Source organism: Eumetopias jubatus, unplaced genomic scaffold, assembly GCF_037043125.1.
Source record: "Eumetopias jubatus isolate StellerSeaLion01/CBP00866 unplaced genomic scaffold, mEumJub1_p1.0 scaffold_2, whole genome shotgun sequence".
NCBI classification, from domain to species: Eukaryota; Metazoa; Chordata; class Mammalia; order Carnivora; family Otariidae; genus Eumetopias; species Eumetopias jubatus.
Window position 1 is genome coordinate 49,107,898 of NW_028274808.1, and position 26,665 is coordinate 49,134,562.

Genomic DNA, 26,665 nt, shown 5'->3' on the forward strand with positions numbered 1-26,665 from the left:
AATTCATTGCTTGCCATCTGCCCTCCGCATTAACCTCTCAAGAAAATGGGGAAGAACTCAGTCAAATACCCGGCTGAAGCATTGATTTGTCACGGTACCGAATTTCCCTGCTCAACGACCAACTGTAATGCACACAGACAGGGAAATGAGATTAGCTGGAGCCAAAGGCTGGGAGAAAAGGAGAGTTGAGATCATGACTCAAAGTGGAGAAGCTGGGAAAGACTTTAGTTTAAGGTTAGAGAGGACAAAGAATGTGGTTTTGAAAATTACAACCTCTAGGAGATTGGACAATAACAGAAGTTCCTTGGAGGGAGAAGCACATCTTTAAAACTCCAGGCTTCTGGAACAGAATAGAGAGCCCAGAAATGGACCCTCAACTCTATGGTCAACTCATCTTTGACAAAGCAGGAAAGAATGTCCAATGGCAAAAAGACAGTCTCTTCAACAAATGGTGTTGGGAAAATTGGACAGCCACATGCAGAAGAATGAAACTGGACCATTTCCTTACACCACACACACAAATAGACTCCAAATGGTTGAAAGACCTCAGTGTGAGACAGGAGTCCATCAAAATCCTAAAGGAGAACACAGGCAGCAACCTCTTCGACCTTAGCTGCAGCAACTTCTTCCTAGAAACATCGCCAAAGGCAAGGGAAGCAAGGGCAAAAATGAACTATTGGGACTTCATCAAGATAAAAAGCTTTTGCTGTGCAAAAGAAACAGTCCACAAAACCAAAAGACAACCGACAGAATGGGAGAAGATATTTGCAAATGACATATCAGATAAAGGGCTAGTATCCAAAATCTATAAAGAACTTCTTAAACTCAACACCCAAAGAACAAATGATCCAATCAAGAAATGGGCAGAAGACAGGAACAGACATTTTTCCAAGGAAGACATCCAAATGGCCAACAGACACATGAAAAAGTGCCAACATCGCTCGGCATCAGGGAAATCCAAATCAAAACCTCAATGAGGTATATACCACGTCACACCAGTCGGAATGGCTAAAATTAACAAGTCAGGAAACGACAGATGTTGGCAGGGATGCGGAAAAGGGGGAACCCTCCTACACTGTTGGTGGGAATGCAAGCTGGTGCAACCACTCTGGAAAACAGTATGGAGTTTCCTCAAACAGTTGAAAATAGAGCTACCATATGATCCAGCAATTGCACTACTGGGTATTTACCCCAAAGATACAAATGTATCTTTGGGATCCAAAGGGGTACGTGCACCCTGATGTTTATAGCAAGCAATGTCCACAAGAGCCAAACTGTGGAAAGAGCCAAGATGTCCATCGACAGATGAATGGATAAAGAAGATGTGGTATATATATACAATGGAATATTATGCAGTCATCAAAAGGAATGAGATCTTGCCATTTGCAATGACATGGATAGAACTGGAGAGTGTTATGCTGAGCGAAATAAGTCAATCAGAGAAAGACATGTATCATATGACCTCACTGACATGAGGAATTCTTAATCTCAGGAAAACAACTGGGGGTTGCTGGAGTGGTGGGGGGTGGGAGGGATGGGGTGGCTGGGTGATAGACATTGGGGAGGGCATGTGCTATGGTGAGCGCTGTGAATTGTGCAAGACTGTTGAATCACAGATCTGTACCTCTGAAACAAATAATACATTATATGTTGAAGAAGAAGAAGAAGAATCACAGATCTGTACCTCTGAAACAAATAATACATTATATGTTTAAAGAAGAAGAAGAAGAAGAAGAAGAAGAAGTTTTTCTTTTCTTTTTTTTCTTTTGTTTTTTTAAAGATCTTTATTTATTTATTGAGAGAGAGAGAGAGAATGGTAGAGAGCATGAGAGGGAAGAAGGTCAGAGGGAGAGGCAGACTCCCTGCTGAGCAGGGAGCCCAATGCGGGACTCGATCCTGGGACTCCAGGATCATGACCTGAGCCAAAGGCAGTCGCTTAACCAATGGAGCCACCCAGGCACCCTGAAGTTTTTCTTTTCTAAAAAAAGAAGAAGAGGGGAAGAATGAGAGGGGGAAATCGGAGGGGGAGATGAACCATGAGAGACGATGGACTCTGAAAAACAAATTGAGGGTTCTAGAGGGGAGGGGGCTGGGGGGGATGGGTTAGCCTGGTGATGGGTATTAAAGAGGGCACGTTCTGCATGGAGCACTGGGTGTTATATGCAAACAATGAATCATGGAACACCACATCAAAAACTAGTGATGTAATGTATGGTGATTAACATAATAATAAAAAAGATATATTAAAAAAAAAAAAACTCCAGGCTTCTGGACACCTCATATATTGCTGTCCTCAGTGCTGGGTCAGGGAGACTGCTGGACCAGACGTGGAGGGTTGAGGGTCAGGTCGGAGGCAGGCTGGAGGCAGATCCTCAGAAATGTGCCCCCCAGCCCCTGCCCAGCCACCGTTCAGGCTGCGGTGTGCCAGAACCAGCTCTCACTAGCTGACGGCACCCATTTGTCCCCAAAGGCCCTTTCAGCAAAGTCATATCGACAGCTTGAAATCAGCCATGAAGGCATTTACACCAGGGAAATTGGCGAAGGCTCCAAGTCGGGTCACCCTTCCCCTGCATCCCCAGTTGTGAACCGCGAACCCAGCTGCATCATCAGAAGAGCCCCGCTGCCTCCCAGCTCACACCTGTGCTTCGTCCTCTAGCCCGAATTTTATCTTTTAAATGAAAATCTGCTTCTCCACAGGGTGAAGTTCAAATTCCTTAGCGTGTTGCCACCATCTCGTCTCACTTCCCAACACCCCTCGCCACCCTCCTCACCAGCCTTATGCCACGTCACACGGTTTCCAATCTTGCTGTGTCCCCTTTTCCTGAGATCCTGGGGCCCCCTGAGCCAGGGCTCTTCCGTGCTCCTCAAGCACCAAGTGTGGACCCCCATTAGATCCCCTACCAGGCTGTGACTGTATTGTGTTCATCTTTTTCCTCTTTACAGGATTATGAGTCTCTGCTGGACAGATACCCTCTTCCCTCTTCTGTTTAGCTGCATATGTCTGGAGCCTGGCATGCCTCCTAAAACATAGGAAGGCAGAAAGATGGGGGTGGGGAGGGAGGAAGAAAGGAAAGGAGGGAAGGAGGAGGAAGGGAGGAAGGAGGGACAAAGCAGGCCAGCCAAAATTACTCATGAACTGGCAAATAAAGAGCAAGGTGCCGGGGATTTTTGCAAGGGTTGGGGGAGTGGTGGAGCCCAGAGGGTACACAGGAGGTCTGCTTAGCTCTAAGAATCAAAGTCCTTGAAATAGCAAGGAGAACAGGAACAAGGAAGGACGGGGTCATGCGTCTCTTTGCTCCCCTTCTGCCGCCCTGACCGCCAGCCCCACATCAACTGGCCTCTGGGTTGGTAGGTGCTGACAACAGAACGCTCCTGAGTGGGTGACGTGCGTGGGGGTGGCGAGCTGAAAATGTGCTAGAGTCTCAATAAATGCTTTTTGAATTACATTGAGTTATAGCTGGGGGATAATCACCACCTTTCTGGTTCCTTCCTTCGAGAGGTAATGGGGAGGGATGCTCGGAGCGGAGGGGAAGGGCTTAACCAAGTGACGGATTGAGGGGTCTGGAGTGGGTACCACACTGGCCCCGCGGGAACTGGGGGCTGAAAGGGCTTGGGCTCCGGGCGCAGGGGGTGCACTGCATGGCCCCAGCAGGGCCCAGCTTGCCCAGAAACGCAGGCCTGGCTCCCTGAGATGGCGAGGTCACTGCCAATTAGTTAAGTGGCTGCTCTCAGCAGGTCTCTGCAGAGGACAGGCCTGTGTTCCCCATTCCGTTGATGTGGAAACAGCAAGAGGAAGTGACTCAGAGACAGAGTGGAAATAAAGCGTGTGTCTCGTGACATGCTCGCTTCTGCTAGACCCAGAGGGCTTACATTGTGACAGTCTCTCATGAGGCTTCCTTCCACGCTTCTGTGGTGTTCTCAGGATAGACAAGGGCCCTGTGTGTGTGCGCAGAGAGCGGGAGATAGGGCTAAGCTTTCCAGGTGGGCAGGTGGATGGAGGAAGGTGGGTGGTGGCAAAAAGGCAGCATCAGAACTGTGGAGACGGAAGGAGCCGATCCCGGACTCACTGGGCCGGTCTAGTGTTTGGCAAGTAGGGACTGGTATGGTTCTTTCTTCTGCCAAGTCACAGGCACTTAAAAAAATACATGTGCCAGGGGGTTTACAGAAGTATCTCTGATTCTCCAGAAAATTCTGCAGGATAGGTAATATTAGCCCCAGCCCCCGAGAGAGGAAACTGAAGCTTAGCAAGGTGACCTTGTCCAGGTCACACAAAGGGTCAGCGGCAGACGTTTGAAGGCCACCACGTTGCCTGACCCTGAGGCACATGGTGAGCAACACCCCAGACTTACGAGACATGGCAGCCCGAGGACAGGAGTTTTCAACCCTGGGTTGATGAGTCAGGTGAGCAGGTGGGTGCACCTTCTCCCTGACAGTATGCCACATCTCTGACTGATGGTCCCCTCCCCCCATGCTCCCTCAGATCATGGGCAGAACTTCCAGACCTCGAGACAATGCATTTTATGCTCAGGACTCCCAGCATCTGCTCCCACATCTGACTCTCTGAGAGGCCCATCTTTAATGTCATTTGCCAAAGACTGTCATTGTCACTTGATAAACAAATGAGTGCTGGAAAACCAACAAAGGTGGAAAGACATAAAGTTAGAATAAAAGCCTGCCCTTCAAAAAGAATACGTTGAGCTTTATGATAAATTCTCTATAGTGTCCGTATTTTTCCCATTTTGCCATGGTCACTGGAAAACATCAGAGGCCATCATCCATGTACCAGCTGCTGTTTGGGAACTCCGACCCATCTGGCCTGATGCCTCCAGGTCTCTGAGCCAGCTGATGGCAGAGCTGGGTACCACCCCCTAAGCCCGGTGGCAGGACGCGACACCAGCCCTCTCATCTTTGGCAATTACTTGCACAAATTTCCTGGCACACAGGATGTGTTCAGTAAAGACATAACATTACCCAACAATGTCTTCAAGTGCAAGACTATATTTTTCCATGATATTGACACCCGTGACCCTGTCCTCTTCGCCTGCCGGGAACACAGCCCTGGGCCCAGTGGTAACCCAGAGGATCTGAGTGGGACTTAATCCTGCTTCAGGACCCCCTCTTTTCGGCAGGTGAATGTCTTGCCATTCAGGAAGAGTGTCATTTATTTTCTTCCTGAAGACTTCAGGGACTCCGAGATTGTACAGTCTCCCTTACTACCCTTTTCAGGTTTTGGCTGAGACATTCTTATAGCCAATCAAAACTTTTCCTGTTTTAATTTAAGCCCATTTCCTTGTGTTTGTTGTTCTTTGATTTGGACTTGCAGATCTGGGTTGGGAGGCAAGCTGGAGCCCACGATGGCTCAGAGCCAGGGTTTCCGCTGGTGCTATGGGACCTTCTCTCCTCTGACACCGCTTGCAGGGGCTGGGGCAGGCTGGTATGCAGGGAGGGATCACCAGGCTGGGGTTCCAGGTCTTGACTGGAAAAAGGGGCAGCACGTTTGGCTCACAAGTTGAGAGTCAGAGGATTTAGGGATCGTCAAAATACAGAGACAAGCCAGTGATGAGAAATTCAAGTCATCCGGCAAAATCTGGAGAAATAGACAAGTTCTGTTGTCAGAAACAATAGCTAGAGATGGCGGATTGTTCTCATATCCTCCTAACTCTGTGTTCAGGGGCATATGTTGGTGGCTTGAAATCAGCCAGAGTGGGAATATTTACACCACGGAAACTGGCAAATGCTGCAAATCCGAACCCCCCCCCCGCCACACCCTCCTGGAGAGCCATTGGCAGGGGGAACAAGATATGGGGAATACAGATAATCAGACAAGATTTTGGAAAATAGGCAAGTGATAACCATGATGGTAAAGCCTTTTGTCTGTGCTCAGCTTTATTGCTTATAATGAATTTTTGCTTATGTTTTTGCATTTCATCTTCACAAACCTTCTATAAGGAAAACAGGGCAGGTAGCATTACCCCCATTTTATAGGTGAGGCAGATGAGGCCAAGAGAGGTTCAGCAACTGGCCCAAGGTTTTAGAGCTAGCCAGAAAATGAGCTGGCAGAGGGACAGTGAGAGAAGCCTGCAAGTGAGGTCAAGGGCTATGATCTCCAAGACCCCAAAGACAGGTGGCTGAGGTGCTCCTTACAGCACACGTTTCAGTTACTCCGTTCCAAAGAGTTTGGGGGGATCACTTGGCAGTCCCTTGCGGACCAGTGCTGACAGATAGGAATTTGGGGTGCCCTTGAGGAAGTTGCCGTGTGCCCATGGAGATGTAGCACCACCTTTCTGGGCCCTCGTCTTTTAACCAAACATGTGAGTCCCTCCCCGTGCCCCGCCCCCCAGGAATTCTCATGACCAAGTCCTAGATTGGGAAGAGTAATGCTTCCTAAGCCAGAGGACCTCAGGATTCTTCACAGACTGGGGATAGTCAATGCTGAGTTGACACATTCCTCCTTGTGGGGAGTCTGTGCCAATCTCAGTAGTATCAAGAGATACCACCTTCTTCGAAGGCAGATGGGAAAGGGCAAAAAACTTTGCACTTGGATTCAAATCTTCCCTGGGATCCAAGTTGGCTACTCAACAAGCAGGAATCCTTGACCAGATGGCTTAAACTTTGTTATGTTTTCTCATCTGTATAATGGGCATACTCATCCCTTCCCATCTCCAAGGATGGTGGTACAAGGCACTTACATTTTTGGAATAGATAGCCAGAGGTTACTGCTGCGAAGGATTAAAGGCAGACCTACGGGGCTTAACCTCAGGCTGAAGGTGGAAGTACGCTGGGGCTCCTGCATGGCGCAGTTGGTTAAGCATCCAACTCTTGGTTTCGGCTCAGGTCGTGATCTTAGGGTTGTGAGATCGAGCCCTGTGTTGGGCTCCACACTCAGCGCAGAGTCTGCTTAAGATTCTCTCTCTCCCTCTGCTCCTCCCCACCCCCATCCCTGTGCACACACACACTCTCTCTCTCTCTAAAGTAAATAAATAAATCTTTAAAAAAAAAAAAAAAAGTAGCTCCTGAATGACCAAAATGATTTTGCAAAAATATTTCAACTGGAGTCATGTTGACCACTAGGAATGATGGCCCCTGACCCAAGGGCCTGGAAAAACTGATGAAGACAAGAAACCAGGTCCTCCAGGCGTATTGGCGATGGTCAATGCATTAGTCTGGGTGGGCTGTGCTCAGTCCGATGTAGACAATGAATGTTTCTCTTTGCTCAAGGTAGAGGTGGGGGCTGGCTCCCGAGTTCCTGAGTGGGCTGGAGAGGGGGTCAACGATCCCACTGTGGTTTCTCATCATTACATTTTTTTCTTAATAGACTTTATTTTTTGGCCAGTGTATGTTCACAGCAAAAGTGAGAGGAAGGTCCAGAGATTTCCCATATACCCCCACCCACACACATGCACGGCCTCCCCCACTGTGGACACCCCCCACCAGAGTGGGACATTTACTACGATAGATGAACCTCCATTTCACATTGCTATCACCCAGAATCCATAGTTTACGTTAATGTTCACGCTTGATGCTTACACTCCACGAGTCTGGACAAATGTATAATGACAGGTATCCATTAGTATAATATCACACAGGGCGGATTTGCAGTGCCCTAAAAATCCTCTGTGCTCTACCTATTCATCACTTCTTTCCTCCCAGTCCCTGGAAATCACTGATCTTTCTACTGTCTCTGTAGTTTTTCCAGAATGTCATGTAGTTGGAACCATACAGTATGCAGCCTTTTCAGATTGGCTTCCTTCAGTTAGATGCATTTAAGTTTCCTCCCCTTCTTTTCATGGCTTGATAGAACATATCTTTTTAGCACTGAATAATATTCCATCGTCTGGATGTACCACAGATTATTTACCCATTCACCTACTGAAGGACATCTTGGTTGCTTCTAAGTTTTGGTGTTATGAATAAAGCTGCTATAAACATCCATGTGTAGGTTTTTGTGTGGACATAAGTTTTCAACTCCTTTGGGTAAATACGAAGGAGCACTATTGCTGGATCGTATGGTAAGAATATGTTTCGTTTTGTAAGTAACCATCCAACTGTCTTCCAAAGTTTGCACCAGCATTGAACGAGAGTTCCTCTTGCTCCATGTCCTCATCATGTGCTTACATCCTCTTGTCTCTCGAATTTGAAAACGCCACGTTTCATGGTGCCACTGGCTGAAGCCCCTAAAAGCTCCATGGGGGTCTAACCCCTTTTCTCCTGCCAGACATTGCTCTGGCCTCTGGCCTCTGTCCCCAGCAAAGATTTCTAACTCACCTGCTCTATCTCTGCCCCTCGTTCTGCCTGTCAGAAAGGGCTTACCTGCTTCGCTCTCAACTTCAGCCAATGGCACACATAATATGGGAAAGTGGGGGCTCCCAAGTTGCACCAGATCTTTTGACTTTTACTGACATGTTAATTCTACTTAACACTCCTCTCTCAAACTTTTCTCCAGTGTTTCAGGGAGTCCCTGGGGTGTCCCCTGTGTGCTCACTGGCATCAGCACCCTTTGGATGAGAATGCTGTCTGGGCTGGGGGCACCTCCTGAATGGCACCCCATCCCCTTCATTGTGGATGCCCAGAAGCCATGTGGTGTTAACCTGCAGATGTGGGCATAGACCTGCTCCCCAGCTCTGAGTCCACGTCCCCACTGGTCAGCATGACAGCACTGATTGTGCCTCTGGCTTCTAAATGCCTTTGGAACATAGGCCCTGTGACTTCCATCTGGTCTATAGGGATGGATGCCATGTGCCACTCCATTTCCTTCCTATCCCACCACCTGTTTTACAAAACTGTGTCATGGAGCCCCTTCCTGAAAACTAGTTTATACAAACAGATCCCCAGCGGTCACAGGACCCTGGCTCAATAGACAGACACAGCAGTTCCTGAGTCTGGGACCAGTTACGTATATGTCTGGTGCTGAGCGTGCCCATGCACACGAGTGTGTGTGTGTGCATGCGCCTATCTCTATGACCAGAGTGTATACTCTTTAGGGGCGGGACACCCTACCCTCATCTTTACATCCTATAGCAGATCTGTCATTGTCCCATCTAATACCCCTTGGGCCTTGACATTCCAGTATTCTCCTGCTTACTTCTGCCTACAAGCATCTGCATCTTTGTGCCTGAGGACTTTCTCTGGCTCCCGAGTCCAGTCTGTCCTTGTGCAGAACTGGCTGGAAATGCCGGGAATGACGGCTGTAAGAGGGGTGTATAAATACCCCGGAAACCCCCTCCTCTCCCCTCCCTGGGTGGAGTAGCTCCGCAGCACGTCCTGGCTCCCAGAGTTCCCAGCAGGACTGCCCTGCAACTGCCCAAGTGGTAACTCTATTGATAACCCTCCTTTGGCTGTCTTCCCTTCCCCGTCACTCATTTCCCCCCTCCTCAGTGGGCTTCCTGGGGTTGCTTCTCAAGCTATTTCCTCTGGACTCCTTCTTCAGGGTGTGGGGAAACGGAGATACATGCTCAGCACCTAGCAGAGTATTGGCACACAGGACATGTTCGGTTGATATTTATTGAAAAATGGCATGGGTACTTCTAGAATATACGTAGTAGCCTCTAAAATAAAGCCAACTGGATATTCTTTTCTCCATCTGTCTTGTCCCAAATTCTGGACTCAGACTGGCGCTGTGCCCGTTGTCTGCCTGCCCCTGATAGAAGGGGCATGCCCTGCTCCTTCCCTGGCCCTCAGAGCATCTCCTTCATGCCCTCATAATACACACCGCCCATTGAAAAGGAACAGCTCCTTGTAGCCAATGACTGTCTCCATCTTCCTTTCTGGTGTCCAGCACAGTGTGAGTGGGTGAACGTAACTTTGGTTCCACTTCTAAAATATTTGCCTCTACATCTGTGTGTTCATATTCCAGCTCCATCCTTTGGCCCCCAGCTCCCGGTCTAACACTGTCCCCCTAGAACCTCAGTCTCTTGCTAGAAAGGAGATCATTTTTCTGTAAGAATGGATTCAGAATGAGAGCTAAGGTTAGCCTAGAAAGGTGGCCCCCAGGCCCAGGCTAAATGTTAGAAGAATCCTTGGAAACCTAAAAATACCAATGCCAGGCCTCCCCACACGCCAACTCCGAGGCCTTCTCTGGGCACAGGGCCTGGATTTAGGCTTTCTTAGAAGCTTCCTGGGGTGGGGGCGGGGGTCCTAATGTGGAGCCAGGCTTGACACCATGAGTCATCAGATAAAACTTCCTACTGTTTCCTTGGGGCGCTCCTGCTTTAGACCAGTGGGGAGTAAACCCCGCAGGGTTGAGTTGAATCTAGAGGACAGAACCCATTTTGTGGGGACTCGGGGAGAACTGACGATTCCTGGTATTCTTATCGTCGATGTAAGTGTCAACCGAACTGTCGTCCAAACTGGGCTGGGTGTTCTCGGGGGCCCAGCCCAGCCCTCTCCCACCTGACAGAGAGACCTCCCAAATTGGGCTTGTGGGAGTGCTGTCCCCCTTGAATCCTCCTGTGTGCCACGAACGATGTGCTATAGGATGAGTTCCTGTGGGACCGAGGCCTCCTGCCCCAAAAGTTCGGGCCGGCAGCCACGGGTGGGGGCAGACAAAGCCATCAGCTGATGGACTGGCCCCCCACCTGGGCCCTTTCCTGCCTTGTCCATTCCAGCTCCCTCCAGGCCACCCATTCTCCCCTTCTGCTTCTTCTCTTGTCCCTGTTTCTCTCCTGCTATTTTCTAGTGTCTAACTCTTTGCTTTTTCTGCTCAGCTGTGCCTTGGAACCATGCTGCGGCCGCCCCCTCTCACAGCTGCCTTTGCAAAGTGTGGGCCTCTTGCCTTGGAGCCCAGTGTGGGAGGAGAAATGTGATGGAGAGAGGGGGCTTCTGGAAGAGAAAGCGCACAGCCTGGGAACTCGAGGGCCGGGTTTCAGACCTGGATGTTTATACAAACTGCTCCTTTGTGCTTCAGCTTCCCCCAGTCCATAAAGCTGGATGCCTTGAAGGGGAGTTTTTGAGAATGGGGGGATGTGTGGTTTGCTAGGTCCTGGAGCTCGGTGGGTGCCGTCCCTGGGGCACGAGGATGTGGGCCTCCTCGGACTCATTTCAGGGCTGTCCCTCTGCTGTCTCCACAGGACTGCAATGTGCGGGTGCTAGCTGCCGCCCGAGAGGATGTCTGGGGTGTCCGAGCCCCTGAGCCGAGTGAAGGTGGGCACATTACGTCGGCCTGAAGGCCCCCCAGAGCCCATGGTGGTGGTGCCAGTCGATGTGGAAAAGGAAGACGTGCGGATCCTTAAGGTCTGCTTCTACAGCAACAGCTTCAACCCTGGGAAGAACTTTAAACTGGTTAAATGCACTGTGCAGACCGAGATCCAGGTGAGTGTGGCAGGCCGGACTTGCTCTCTTCATTTGTCTGTCTCTCCCTCTCCTTCCTGGGCAGCTGGGCAGCCCTCCTTCAGCCTTTCAGGCACTCCTGCATCCGCTCCCTGGGCCGGGGACACCTGAAGAGACGTTCTTAGCCTGCAAGTCCAAGTCTCCTCTCCAGGACTCTGCAACCAACCTCATGGGGGTAGGGGGGAGGGCAGATTTTAGAGGCTTCATGTGAGCCCCAAATCATTTGCCTTGTTTTTGAGTCAACTCATTTCAACTCATTAAAGACTTATGACACTTGGAGCTCCGCGAAGGATGTAGGAGCCTTCACCCTCCCGGAGTATATGCTCTGATAGAATGGGGATTCGAGATATACACAAGTGATTGCATTGAATATATGTCGTAAACACACGTGCTTGGCACTTAGAGAAAGGAAGTGGGAGGATGATAATGAACTAGAGATGTCCCAGACCAGGTGGATGGTTGCCAGGTCCTTTATGAGGCAAGACTTCCATTGGCTTATTCTCATCCAGGGCCATGGAAACTGTTTTGTGGGTTTGGGTGCCCAACGTCATCACAGCACCTAGATACCAGGAAGCCAGTTCACCTTAAGTAAATGTATAAGAATTTGTCATTAAAAGCAGAGTTACAATACACTGATTGTTTTTTTATTATTATTTATTTGAGAGAGAGAGAGAGTGCACGAGTGGGAGTGGGAGGGGCAGAGGCAGAGGGAGAAGCAGACTCCCCGCTGAGCAGGGAGCCCGACATGGGGCTCGATCCCAGGACCCTGAGATCATGACCTGAGCCAAAGGCAGACGCTTAACCGACGGAGCCACTCGGGTGCCCCTGCACTGATGGATTTTAAACACTTGTATTTATTGAACAATGTACTACGTACAGCCTAGATCCATCCCTTAGCATGCATCACCTCCTTGGATCCTCCCAGCAGCCCCATGAGACAGAAAAAACTAGGATATCCTTCCCCACTGCCCAGAGTAACCCCTTTTGATGTCCGAGGAAACCAAACTGGTTTTCAAAAGGTGGCTTGATGGATTTGTCATTTGAACAAAAGAAGCAGAGGACTTTCGGGAAAACTAACCACGTTTGAGAAAGCTGGATGAACTATTTCTAGTCCCTTCATCACCAATCCTTCCCCTGCCCAAAGGTCAGTATCCCTCAAACTCAGGGAGTGTCTCTTCTAGTCGGCAGTCTCTCCACCTGTCCGTCTGTCTCCTTAGCCGTCTTCCGTCTATTACAGTGCATGCCGTGCTTCAATGCACCAGAGCAGAATGCAATTGACTAGGCCACTGCCTTGGCCAATTATCATAATAGATCATGGTTTGGTTACTCCATTTCCTGTCATTGATATGATAAGGGTCTCATTTGCGCATCTTATGGTTTCAGACATGTGGGTAGAGTTGTGCCCTGAGAGTAAGCTCTGGGCACCTTCTTCCTCCCTTCTAGGGATGTGTTTTCATATCTTCTTAGCTGTCTACTTCTTGAGACTTCCTTTGGCTATATCATCTTCACAGATAGCTGATGCCATCCACTGTGGGTTTTACTAGTTTAATTTTCAGAAGTTAACCTGCTTTCCAAGTTTGGAGGCACCTCCCTGAACTTTTATGCTAAAAACCTGCGAGCATCTAGGTGGCCCAGATTAGGACTTGTTCTATGGAATTACAGTAAAAAGGGTCCCAAAAGGATAGGTACTTTCCAAGAGGCGGGAACAGCAAGAACAAAAGCAGGGAGGCTGCTAAACAGTGAGTAGTTCGGTTCGGGTAATATGAGTAATATTTAGGAAAGTGTCAAAGTCAAGATCAGAACGGAAAGTTGATGGCAGATAAGAGAAGACCTAGAATGTTAGGCTGAGAAATTTGGACATGGACAGGCACTCAGGAGAGACACAGTCTTTAAGCAGGAGAGAGGCTTTCCTGGAGCTGATGACTTGCTGAGTACATAAGAGGAAAAAAAATACAGTGGGCCTACAGAAAAGGCAATGAGCCCCAAGCTTAGGAAGAGTGGCTAGTACTCAAGGCATTATCTGGGTGTGAGAACAAAGGTGAAAAAGAGCAAAGAAAGAAATGATAGCCTTCTAAGAAGTTATGTCCAAGCCCTAGATTTTCCTATTTCCAATCTGTCCTTCAGGCAGACAGCCATGGCTTTAAAGCCACCTAGACCTTGAGCCAGATCCTGCTCTACCCTTATTGGGTATATGACCGTAGGACCAATACTTGACCACCCTGGCTTCAGTCTCCTCACGGGGCATTATGCCCACCCGTGGCTATGTTGTAAGGGTTAGAGGTGGTAGGTGAGAAGCCCCTAGCTTATTGTAGGAGCTCGATCGTTGAAAGCTATTGATTGCCTGAGTGTTAGGTCATTTCCCCACTCAGGAATCTCCAAGGACTTTTCATTGCTCATAGAATAAAGTTCAAATGGTCTTCTGTTTGTTTATCCACGTATCTGTCCTATTTTCAAATAGAGAAGTAAGATGATCAGATTGGTGTTTTCAAACAGTATATAATGTGCTGCAAGATGTTAAGAAGTATGTCCAGGAGAATGGGTTTTAGGGTCAAGGAAGTTTGGGAAATGCTTGCTTAAACAGTTCCAGACAGACCCTTTGTGACAGGACTTCTCAGAACTTTAAATATGCTGATATGCATGGTGGGTCACTACGAAAGGGCCACAGAGGGGATGTTTTCTGAACTAAGCCATTTCTTACTTGCCTAAGAAACCCTTCTTTTTGAAAGGTGGACCACTAGTTCTCTGGAAAATCATTTAAGAATCTGTTTTCCCTAAACTCTGACAGCAGTACAGAAAGGGCAGGAGAGAGGAAAAGCTGGAGACAGGAGATGGATTAGGGAGCCGTGGCCATAGTGCAGGCGGGAAATGATGAGGGCCTGAACTAAGGGAGTGGCATTGGAACAAAGACAAGCAACACATCTGAGTGCATCTAAGGAGGCAGAGTTAAGAGAATTTGATGATTAACTGGAGGTAGGGAGGGAGAGAAAGGAAGGAGACAAGAATGACTCAAGCTTTTGCTTGGGTAACTGACTGGGTGTTGGGGCCACTCATTGAGATACCAACAGAGACAGGAAGGGCGTTCAGAGATTTCAGCTTTACATGTGTTGTGTTTGAAGTGTTTATGGAACACTCCCTTGGAGGCACACGGGTCTGGGGAGCTCAGGAGGGAGGAAGGACCCAGTGAGAAGGATTTGGGAGTCATTATGCAATGGATACCATGTGAATGGATGGGATCACCCACAGAAGGGTAAGTAGAGCAAGTGAAAAAGAGCTGCAATTGGGAAACCCTGGGAAAGCAACTTCTAGGAGGCTGATAGAGAAAAGGGGGCAGATGAGGGGAAAAGAAGAATTATCCAGGGAAAGATGGAAAGAACCAAGAGAACAGGCGACGGACACAAAGGCAGAGGACATTTTGAGGAAAGAGTGGTTATCGGTGTCAGACGCTCGGAAAGGTCAAGTGAGATAAGGCTAAAAATAGGTTCATTGGCTTCAGTAACAGGTGCCATGATCTTTTGCTGGGCACGTTCAGTGAAAGATGGGGGGCGGAAGCCATTGTAAAGTTGGCTGGAGAGTAGAGACAGTGAGTATAACCAACATTTCAGAGAGGTTTGGGCCATAAAGGGAAGGAAAGAAGAGAAGGCAAGAGGAACGGTGTTAGCAGCATATTCCCAGCATAGGATATATAGGCAGAAGACAGGAGATGTAAGAATGAGGAAGAGGGAATTGTCAAGAATGGCAACCCTGGTTCAGGTGGACAGGACCTCGAAGGTCCTGGAATGAGAAGGTACATGGCAGGTTTGAGGCTAAGAGATGCCCAAGGTTGGCTATTTAAACTATGCTAAAAATTTTTAGTTTCATCCATCTTTTGTGGGAAGCCAGTGACATAGTTTAAACATATGAGTGACATGAGATTGCATTTTTAAAAGATCACTTGAGTTACATGGTGGAAAATAGGTTGGAAGAAGGCAAGAATGGTTGTGGGGAGATGTTAGGTGGCTGTTGCAGTGATCCAGGTAAGAGATGATGGTAACTTAGCCATAAAGGTCACAGTGATGATGATCTTAGTGATGATATGTTGATGATGGTGATGGTGGTCGTGATGGTAGTGTAGATAGTGGCGATGATGTTTGTGATGGTATTGGTGGTGAGGGTGGTGGTGATGGTGAAGATTGATGATGATGGTGGTGAGGATTGATGATGGTGGTGGAGATGATGATGGTGATGGTGAGGATTGATGATGGTGGTGGTGGTAATGATAATGAAGATGACGACGGTGGGGATGATGATGATTGTGGTGGTGGTAGTGGTAATGATAGCAGCTAGCACTTTTGAAAGAACATCATATGTATTATCTTATTGACTTCTCAAAAGAACTCTATGAAGCACATACTAAATTATCTCCACTTTGTCTATAAGGAAACAAGGTGCAGAGTAGTTCGGCAAATGCTAGTATGTAGCGGGGGCTGTCTTCAAACACAGTCAGCCCGCCTCCAGAGCCTGCACTCTTAACCACCATGATCTATGGAGAGAAGTGATTATAACCCAGAGAATTTAGGAGATGTAAATGAAAGGTTTTGCTGATGGACCAGAGATGCAGGAATCAAGAAGAGGGAGGTGTGAAGAATGGCAGCCCTGGTTCAGGTGAACAGGGTCCCCCTCCCTAAGATGAAGAACATTTGAGGAAAAGCCGGCTGGAGAGGGGAGCAGTTCACAAGTTCGGTTTTGGACCTGTCAAGGACAGTTAAGATGCTCTAACATTTTCACATGAAAATGTGGAGTAGACTTTTTGATACACGATTCTGGAGGAGAGAACGGGGCTGGAGATGGACATTTGAGTGTTGTCAGCCTCTGGGTGGTGGTTGGTGCCCCGGCTATGGGTGGTGAGATCATTAATGAAAGCGTCCTGAATAGTGTCATGGTCCATTCCACAATATTTTGTGGAGTACCCCATGTACCTGGCACGATGCTGGTTATGGCCCGGGGGTATTATCATCCTACTCCAAAACGGAATGAGCTTGACATTGATTCACACTGATGAATGAACTTTTACACGAGGCAAGTGTTCTGCAGGGAGAAGGGGGGGTCTGTGAGAGCATAAAATACCAAAGAGTTTGGTCTAAACGTCAAGGAACATCTTTGCTCTTCAGGGCCCGTTTGTGGATTCTGTGTCCAGCTGCATACAGGTCCGGACCCAGCTTCTGTGCCTGAGACTCTTGGGCCCCTGCCGCCCACTGACTCCTTCCTGTACCCTCCTTCCCTAGCAGGGCTTTGTGCTTTGACGGGTTTTTCTACTTCCAGGTCCTGTCTTCTTTCACCATCCTTCCTGTGCTCAGCTAGCCAAGCGCTTGTCCTTCCATAAGAACACGTCTGAAATGCTGACACCCCCACTTAGCTGTGTCTGATTCAGTAGAAGCGGCGGAGAATCACTTTTGGCACAGGCCATGTTGTAGCACCTCTCCCAAACAGAGTTACTGCATGTACACTTGCTGATTTCATGTTTTCCTTCTTACTCTCAACGGCTTTCTGTGAGAATGTAATTGCCTTGTGATGTTTTCTCCGGGCTGTTAAAAGCTCTGTAAACAACGCTGGCCCTTGTGCCTCGGATCCCACAGAAATCAGACAGGTGTTGAAGGGAACTGAGCAAGTGCCGGGGGAGAAATGTATTTTGCTCTTCTTCATTTTCCGTTTCCCATTTGTTTGAGATTCATAGGAAATTGTATTTGTTTGGGAGCTCTGAATCTCTGTTGCAAGTGGAGGCTTATATCATTATATCCTTCTCTAACATGCTAATTTGCTTGTCTGGGAAAGAGGTGAAGATAACACTTTGTAAACAGCTAGCAGAGTGCCACCCAGACATGCCCACACAGGGCGTCTCTCTTTGACTCTTAATAGCTTCTCCTTCATTCCCGTTCTCCCTCTCTCTCTCTCTCTCTCTGTGTGTCCTGCTTTCCCCCTCCCTTCCCCTTTCTCCTTCCCCTCCTCTCTCATTCTTTTCCGTGTAGGTTGACCTTACATGCTGATTTGTGTCAGACGGTCCTGGTTTACACACCCTGTCCAAAGATGATTATCAACGGTGCTCCTGCCAATCTCAAGAGCATCCTGGTTTGGAGGATAAATTACATGGTCACCTACTTCTAAGTGCCACATTCACTCCTCTCTTTGCCTGGCATACTGACTTGCTGGGTCATGGTGGTTTTCTTTCTCTGGCTGATGTTGGCCGACCCACTCTCTGCATGGGCCTGTCTGTTCATCATGGGACTTCTGTGTCTCACACAGGAGGGCCTCAAGCAGAGAAGTAGGTACTTGTCTGTGATAGGGTGTGGTTAGGAGGGTGCGGGGGGGGGAGGGGAACCCCACATCCAAAATCCTCTTCCTCGGCTGGCCTCTATCATGCTGAAAAGCCATGTTCAAGATTCATCCTCGTTTTGTTGTGAAGTGTCCCTCTGCTAAGAACCCACATTGACGTCCCCAGGAAGGACAGAGCCTGAGCCAACCTTTAACCCTGCCCTTCACACCAGCTGTGTCCTGTCCCTCAAAGCAAGGCTTCTAGGCTGCGGGGTTGGCCTGTGGTGCTTCTTGCCTGGTGTGTGAGCAAGGCAGAATCCGGCCCCAAGTGAAGCCTGCTCTGCACACACTTGTACTCACTGGCCTCCCCTATAAACCCAGGGGTCGTTTTTTTTTTTTAAGATTTTATTTATTTGAGAGAGAGAGCGTAGGCACGCACATGAGCAGGGGGAGGAGGGGCAGAGGCAGAGGGAGAAGCAGACTCCCCACTGAGCAGGGACCCCCATGCAGGGCTCGATCCCAGGACCCTGGGATCATGACCTGAGCCGAAGGAGACCCTTAACCACTGAGCCACCCAGGCGTCCCTCCAGTAGTCACTGTATATACAATACATTGAAGAATATTCCCAGAAAGGCACATTTCAGATCTTGGGACCCATTGTCCCTGCCCGATACTTAATTAGTTTCAAGTTTAAACTATCACTTAACCAGACACGGGGGGCTATGGACTGAATGTTTGGGTTCCCCTGCAACCCCACACATTCGTATGTTGAAACCCTAACCTCCCGTGGGATGGTATTAGGAGATGAGGCCTTGGGGAGGTGATTAGGTTTAGATGAAGTCATGAAGGTGGAGCCCCCAGGATGAGATTAGTGTCCTTTCGAGAAGAGGAAGAGACCAGAACTCTGCCCGCCATGTGAGGACTCTGCCCACCATCTGTGAGCCAGGAAGAGGGCTCTCACCAAGAACCGAATCTGCTGGCACCTTGATCTTGGACTTCCAGCCCCTGGAACTGTGAGACATAAATGCCTGCAGTCTGCAGCACTTGGTTACATCCGCCCAAATTGACTACAACACGGAGCCGGCAGCTTCATGCACCCAGAGGAGGTCTTCAGCCGGAAGTTCAAGGTCTCCAGTTCTTTGTTTCCAGAACAATCCCTGCTGCCCTCCTTCAGACGTCCCTAGGGACAAGACCACAAGGTTGCGATGCGAGAGGAAGGGAAGGCATGATTACCTGTCCTGGGAAGTTGTTGTTTCTCAAAGGAAGGTTGCCCTAAGAAGAATAAACGGAGCCACGCAAGGCTAGCCCACCGTACGTGAGGACCGTCCCTGAAAACCTGAGGGGGAAAGAGTCCAGCCAGGAAACTACAAATCGTTACCACAGAGCCACTCACACTGGTATCAAAAAGCAGGCCCATGGACAAGCACCTCCCCCTTTGTGCATCCCCACTCCCTGTGCATGCCTCCTGGCTGGCCCACCCACCCACAGACACCTGCAGAGGCCAGCGCCAGGCAAACACGCTGAGTTCTGAGCCTCTCTGTATTTATCTGCATGCCTACATTCATTATATCGACAAATTCGCAGGCAGGTGCCTGTGCTTACGTTTCTATTTTTAATCCGGCAGTTGCGTAGCTGAATGCCCCTGTTAGATAGAGGCTTTTGTCCCATCAAAATGAACGCTCTCAGAGTAATAAGTAATGCTAACTTTCATTATTTTGTTCTTCAGTCCCTTTTTAAAAATTATCCCTTAGGTGTGTTGAGAACTGGGGACTTGTAGAGCTATTGTATTTGTTTCCTAGGGCTGTAGTAACCAATTACCACAAACCCCGGGGGCTTTAAACAACGGAGATGTGTTCTCTCACGGTTCTGGAGGCCCGAAGTCCCATATCAAAGGGTTGGCAGGACTCGAAGACAGAATCTTCCCTCGCCTCTTGGGGCTTCTGGGGCTCCAGGCTTCCTTGGCTTAGGGCTGGAGGACTCCAGTGTCTGCCCCTGCCTTCGTGACCCCTTCTGCTCTCCTCTCCATGTGCCTCTCTTCAGTGTGTCTTTTAGAAGGACACCTGTCATTGAATTTAGGAGCCACCCAGAGAGTCTAGAGTGATCTCCTCTTGAGATCCTTAACTTAAGTACATCAGCAAAGCCCTTTTTTCCAAATGAGGTTGCATTCACAGGTTCTGGGGGTTAGGGCATGGACTATCTTTTTGGGGTCGTCATTCAGCCCTTTGCAGCCATCAGTTAGGATCACAGTGTCTGTCGCTGGTATCCCCATTCCGGTGTACAGAGACCCATGTGTATAGTATGCAGGTGAGTGTGAGCACTTTGCACACATATGCACGCCCATGCTGAAACGAGGCTAGTTGTTGGGAAATGACACAGAACAGAGGCTGGTGCCACTTTTCCCCACTGCTGTCCAGGATCCTCAGTCTCTGGGCAGCCTGTGGCTGGCCTATGCCCTGGCAGGATGTTTCCTGTGACACCGTCAGGCTATGTGACACCACAGGCCGGTCCCTTGACCGGAGCTCATCCAGTCACATGACTTGAAATGGGTGAGCGACTTTGTAGCGCTGGTTCCAGGGCCTCCTTCCGTGCCTCCAGCTCACGCATCCACCTGCAGGCTTGCTGTCTCTGCTGCACGGCTGACTTCCGCAGGGAGGATCACACTCAGAATCCCCTCCTCAGACTCTGCTTCTCTTCCCATCTCTCCCAGCTCCCGTAACTGCAGCTCTCTTCTCTCCGTTGATCGTGTCTCGGGCTGTAGACCTCAGGGTCATTCTTGAATTCTTTCTTTCTCTCACACTCTGTATTTAGTCCATCAGGAAATCCTGTCAACCCTGCCATCAAAACACAGCCGGATTCTGACCACTTCCTTCTCACCACCTGTCACCTGGAATGACACACTGGCCTTCTCACTGCTTCTGCCCGCTGCGGTCCATTCTGCAAGGAGCAATGGTGGGACTCTTTAAAACATCAGTCAGCTAGAAAGATATGTTTGAGGTATAGATTAGAGCATATTTCACTGCTCTCCTTTATTTATTTATTTTTCTCACCACTCTCCTTTAAAGATTTGTTCATTTTTGAGAGAGTGAGTGAGAGTGTGTGGGGGCGGGGGGCGGAGGGAGAGGGAAAGAGAGAATCTCAAGCAGAGTCCCCACTGAGTGCGGAGCCTGATGGCGGGATCAGTCTCACAACCCTGAGATCATGACCTGAGCCGACACTGTGAGTCCAGTGCTTAACCAGCTGAGCCACCCAGGTGCCCGTCACCACTCTCCTTTAAACTCTCCAGTGGCTACCTGTCTCACTCAAAATAAAATCCAAAGTCTTACCTCAGCCTACAACGGATGTTGGCAAACAATGGCCTGCAAGCCAAATATGGCCCACTACCCATTTTTGTAAATAAAGTTTTACTGGGACACAGCCACACTCACTTGTTTACGTATTGTCTACAACTTTTGAGCTACAACAGCAGAGTTGAGTAGGTGCGATAGAGACCATGTAGCCCTCAAGCCTAAAATATTTACAACCTGGACTTTTACAGAAAAGGTTTGCCAAGCCCTGGCCTACCTCTCTCTGACCTTTCCTCCTGTCACTTTCCCCAGGCCTCTCCACCTCAGTCCCCCAGCCTCTTCACAGTTGCTCAAATGCACCAAGCATGCTGGGCTGCACATCTTAGGGACTCCGTACGATATGATTTCTTTGCCTGGAAGGCTCTGGCCTCACAAGCCACCCTTCTCTCTCTTATTTCCTTTCGGGATCATTCAAATGCCCCTTTATCAGAGAGGGTTTTGCTGGCCATCCCCATGTGAAATAGCAGCCCCTTCTCATTCTGGTACCTGTATCTGCTTTGTCTGTCTTCTTAACACTTAGTAGAACCTGAGATATTATTACATGTATATTTTGTTTAACACCGCCCCCCAGTAGAAAATAAGCTCCAGGAGAGAGGGACTTGTTTTTGTTTCCCCAATTTGCTGAATTAATCAATGAGTAGTTGTTTAACAATGAATGGATGGATGGATGGATGGATGGATGGATGGATGGATGGATGGATGAATGAATGATGGATTCCAGTTATAAAGCCAACAGAGATTTACTGGCTGGAATTCTGTGTCTCAATTCCAAATTCCAGCAGGGAAGAGAGAGCTTCTGATAGATCTGGTATCTAAGGGGGTAATGTCTTTGGCCTGTGGCAGTAAATGCCCAAGAGGTACTGTAAATAGGGCCGGCAGACTGGTTCATATAACCACTACCATGGTCTTCCTACATGGGGCAGATGGTCTGAGTCAGCAAGAAGTTTTGTTTTGTTTTTTTAAGATTGTATTTATTTATTTGTCAGAGAGAGAGAAGCACAAGCAAGGGGGCGGCAGGCAGAGGTAGAGGGAGAAGCAGGCTTCCCGCTGAGCAAGGAGCCCCACGCGGGACTCAATCCCAGGACCCTGGGATCATGACCTGAGCCTAAGGCAGCCGCTTAACTGTCTGAGCCACTCAGGCGTTCCACCCATGGAGTTTTTAAACACCGGTTTTCCAAGTCCCATCCCAAATTCACTGAATTGGACTGGTTGCTGCCTCAAAGGACTCATCTCTGCCTGCAGAATACCCATCTGGCTCATACTCCCTGGAGGAGAATTATCAGAATCACTTGGATGGTGGGAAGCCCCAGGGTAGGAGGTCATGTTACAGGGTTTAGGAATTCACGAGATACTCAGAGATTTGAAGGGTCTATGAAAGAGTGACAGAGAAAGCTGGATGCGGCCAAAGAGAGAGAAAGTCTGTGAGTGGGCATCAGGCATTGGAGGTGGTACGATAGTGTGCTCCCATTAACCCTACCACACTTGACAGGCTGTACAGTAAATGCCTCTTGTCCGTCTCTAAACAGAGGTGGCCTCTTGGAGAGCGGGGACTATGTCTTATTCACCATTATATCCCCAGTGCCTACATAGAGCCTAACGCAAAGTAGATGTTTGCAGAATGATTGAATGAACAAACGAATGAACTACTGCCTAGAGAGTACTCAAATGAGATCGATCAGTAATCTTCCAGGTCCCTTGATATAAAGACCAAATAGAAAGCTGACTGGAAGGCAGATTGGCATTCATAAATAACAGTGTGTAGGAGGGGTAATAGAATTTCAGCTGGCTTAAAATAGAATTCCCTGTGTCATCTTGGGCAAGTCTCTTGACCTCTCTGGGTCTCACTTTCTTCATTTAAAAACAGAGTCAAATTAAGTGATCTCTAAGTTTCCTTAAGCCTCCAAAGTTCCAGCCTAAGATTTATGAGCTCAATAAACATTTGAACATTTGAATGCCTGTATAATTAGAGATTATATTTTTGTGGCTACATCAGTGAGGTCTGCTTTCTAGGATCTAACAGGCAAAATATCTGTTCAACTTCATTTTCATCAGGGCCTGAGTGAATTTTGGCCATTCTTCTTCGGTCTGGCTCTGTGGAATTTACTGTCTAGCCAGCATTTTAGTTTTAGAGTTTTATATTTTACAAGGAGTTTATTCACCCCTTAAAAGCTGATCCCACATATAGGGTATGAGGTCTCATGAGCCAAGCACATAGGCGTAAACTAGGGCATTTGTCTCAGGCTGGAAGATGATGTCTGCTCCCACCATTTAAGTATGATTTTGTTATGCCTAATCTGCACAACCAAGTCTATTATAACAGCTGAACTAAAACATTTATTTTTGAAGAGATTTTTTTTTACAACTCTAAAATGAATTTATGAACGATATACATGAAAGGAAAGCTACTGACCAGCACCTCTCACGAACAGAGATGCAAACATCTTCAACAAAATGTTAGCAGATGGAATCCAACAATTTATCAAATGAATGCATGTTCATCCGATATTAGTAATAGCTTTTTATTTAGCACTGCTGAGCACAGGCACTATGCTAAACTCTTCACTTGTATCCCCTCATTTAATCCTCGCGAGAACTCCAGGAGATAGTCCTCGCGAGAATTCCAGGAGATAGGAAAATGTTTACACTTTACAAATATGGAATCCAAGGCAGAGAAATTAATTTGTCCAAAGTCACAAAGCGAATCAGAAATGAAATAGTTCTGACTCCTGAGGCCATCCTCTGAACCACTACATTGTATACAAAAGTTCAAACACAGGAAACCTGGAAAAATAAAACATGTATGTGTGGATACCCCAGAACAGCACTGTTCACATTTTAATGTACCTCATTCTGGATTTGTTTGTTTCAGTTTCTAACCACTACCATCCTTTGTATATGGTTTCATGTCCTATACCTCCCATTTATTACAATAGAAGCGTTTTCCAGAAGTTTTCCAAGCTCTTTAGACAGTTTTTTAAAACCAGCAAATAAACCCATTATTTCCAGGGCCCTTTCAAACTATTTCGATTGGCTGCTTGCTGGAGGGGATTTTGCTACTTTAAAAATGTCTATAGTGCGCTTTTGAGTACACAGGGTATTTCTGTATTTTGAGTCATTTCTTCATTACCTGCGTTGTCCTGGTCTGCTCTGGGTGCTATAACAAAATACCACAGACTGGGAGGCTTAAACAACTGGAAATTTATTTCTCACGGTTCCGGAGCCTGGAAGTCCAAAATTATGGTTGGGTTCTTGTGGTGGTCCTCTTCCAGAACTGCAGAGGGCCACTGTCTTGCTGCTTCCTTACATGGCAGAGAGAGATAGAGAGATCTCGTCTCTCTCTTGTCTCTCTTAGGGGCACTAATCTCATTCATGAGGGTTTTCAAGAGCAGAACCCTTTTTGGATTGTCACATTGTCATCATAGTCAGGATGACTGGGCCACGGGATGAGGCATTCACTGGGTGGCAGCCTTGGGTGTTGAATGGTACCACAACCACCCAGAATCATCAAGCCCCGAGTGCCAAGTGTGCCCGTTGAGACTCAGCGGGTATGAGTGATGAAGCATTACAGTGACATGAGCGCCCGGGACCCATCCCCCTGAGTAAGAAATAAAATGTCACCAATCATGTTGAAGTGACCTGTATGACACACACACAAATCATAAAATCATTCCTTAAAGGGGCATTTTAGTAGGGGGACTGTTTCGAAGAAGTACGTGAAGTCCACCTGGTACTTTCCCGTAATGACCTTCACTCCTCCCAAACCTCAGCTGGGCATCAAGAGCCCTTCCTTGTGGTGTATTAGTAAATCCAGACATTTGACAGAACAGTCTTCTTTTTAACGCAATATTTTTATTTCTCAGAGACACCTCTTATGTTCTGTTCAAGTCATTTAAAGAGAAGGCGTCTTATTGCCTTTTTGACCTGTTTTGTGCGCCTCCTCAGAGCTTTACTTCCCTCTGTACAGGGAAAAGGAAGGAGCCTGCTGTAGTGAGCTCTCGCCTTGGGGCCATAAAACCCTTTGTGGCTTTCTTGCTCCCAGCAGAAGGAAGTCTTTTTTCTCTGCATCATTTCTTCCCAGCCAACTTCTTCACGGTCATGACCTGACATCCTACAAGTCTCATTTATCACACTTCAGCCTCCTGCTCCTGCTAATACTGGCTTCAGCTTGGAAACAAGATCAGAAATGACTTTCTTCAGTCACCTGGGCTCCTTGTGCGGAGCTCAATGGTTGTTGGGATACTGGCAACCATGGTGCCCTTCTCTTCCCTCCGCCACTGCTGTGGGGGTGGGTCTCCAAAGGGGCCAATTCCCACTCAGGCAGGGAGAATCTGAGGAGCCCCTGGTCCAGGCACCCTTGGACTCCATTTCAGGCTCTCAAATTTATATCTCAGTTACAGACTTCTTGAGTCAATTAATCCAACTCCCCAAGTTGGCCTGCCTCTTCTGATCCCATGCCTCTGCCTTCTCCTTTGCCTGCCCATCATGGTCATGGTCACCATCTACTGAGACCTACTCTGTGCCAACCACGGTGCCAAGCTCTTTACATTTCTACAACCCACATAAAGCCTGCCAGCTTGCTTTTTCCTTGAGGCCAGGCTTAGAACAGTGTCACATTCCAAACGATATTAGTCTATCCTCTAAAAAGAATTGAAAATCAAGTGAAAATTTTATTCTCTTCAGGAGAAAAACACCACTGGGGCTTCACTTTCAAGATCGCAAAATTTTTTAAGATTCTCATACTTATTTCTTAATATCCACTTGGGTTGGCTGCTGTCCAGAAACATCTTTACTTGCATTTTCAGATTCTTGAATTCTGGCCAGTGCAGGCTCTTCTCTTTCTCCCCGTATTGTTCTTTTCAAGACCTATTCTTGTTCTTCCTTCAGGTCATTCTTTGCTTCTTTCAGTGTAAGTTAAATCCAACTGGATTGAGACCTCTCCAATTTTACCCTCTCCATCGCCAAGTTTACAGGGGTGCAAGAGTTGGGTGGTGCACAGAAACCTCTTAGAAGATGAAGGACGAGATAGTTAGCATGTTTATCATTTAACATCTGCTCTTTTTATTTACACCACATGCCATCTTATCTAATCCTGCCAAAAAATCCCACACTGGAAGGGGTATTTTTCCCTTTTTATAGATAAGGAAATGAGGTTAGGTGACCTGGCCAAGACCACACAGCCATGGCTGCATCCAGTAGACACCAAAGCCTGTGGTGTTGTTAATCACCACACTCCTGATCTCTTGAGCATTTTTGACCATGGGTCACTGTCCTTTGTAACCCCAGGTTGTTACCCAGAGAGCCGACTTCTGTTCATTTACTCATTCATCCTTTCTTCAAATATCTGTGCCAAGCACTGTGCTCAGAGTAGGGGATGATATTGCACGTCGGATTTGGCTTCTGACCTTGGACTTGAAAGGCTAGAAAGGCCAACAAAGACAAATGTCTTCGTTGTAGCTAGTAAATGTCTGTGTCAGTTTCTTAGGACTGCCATAACAGAGTACCACAAGTGTGGTAACTGAAAACAACAAAAAGTCATTGTCTCACAGTTTTGGAGGCTAGAAGTCCAAGATCAAGGTGTTGGCAGAGCCATGCTCCCTCTGAAACTTGTAGGTGCCTCTTTTTAGTTTCTAGAGGTTTGCAGGCCATCTTTTGGCCTTCCTTGGCCCATAGACGTTATCACTCAAATCCCAGCACCTTCTCCCTGTGAGCAT

The 26,665-nt window shown here is 47.9% G+C and overlaps 1 protein-coding gene across 4 annotated transcripts in view; it reads left to right on the plus strand.

The window, feature by feature from the left end:
* The window catches only part of PTK2B (protein tyrosine kinase 2 beta), a 126,613-nt gene that overhangs the window by 55,499 nt on the left and 44,449 nt on the right, over positions 1-26,665 (plus strand). For all 4 annotated transcript variants that reach the window (XR_003610982.2, XM_028114260.2, XM_028114258.2 and 1 more), the window contains exon 2: positions 11,067-11,307. Coding sequence is in view for 3 of the 4 variants with exons in the window: in XM_028114260.2 (XP_027970061.1) it covers positions 11,104-11,307 (204 nt within the window). In the remaining variant the exon portion in view is untranslated. The remainder of the gene's footprint in view (positions 1-11,066; positions 11,308-26,665) is intronic.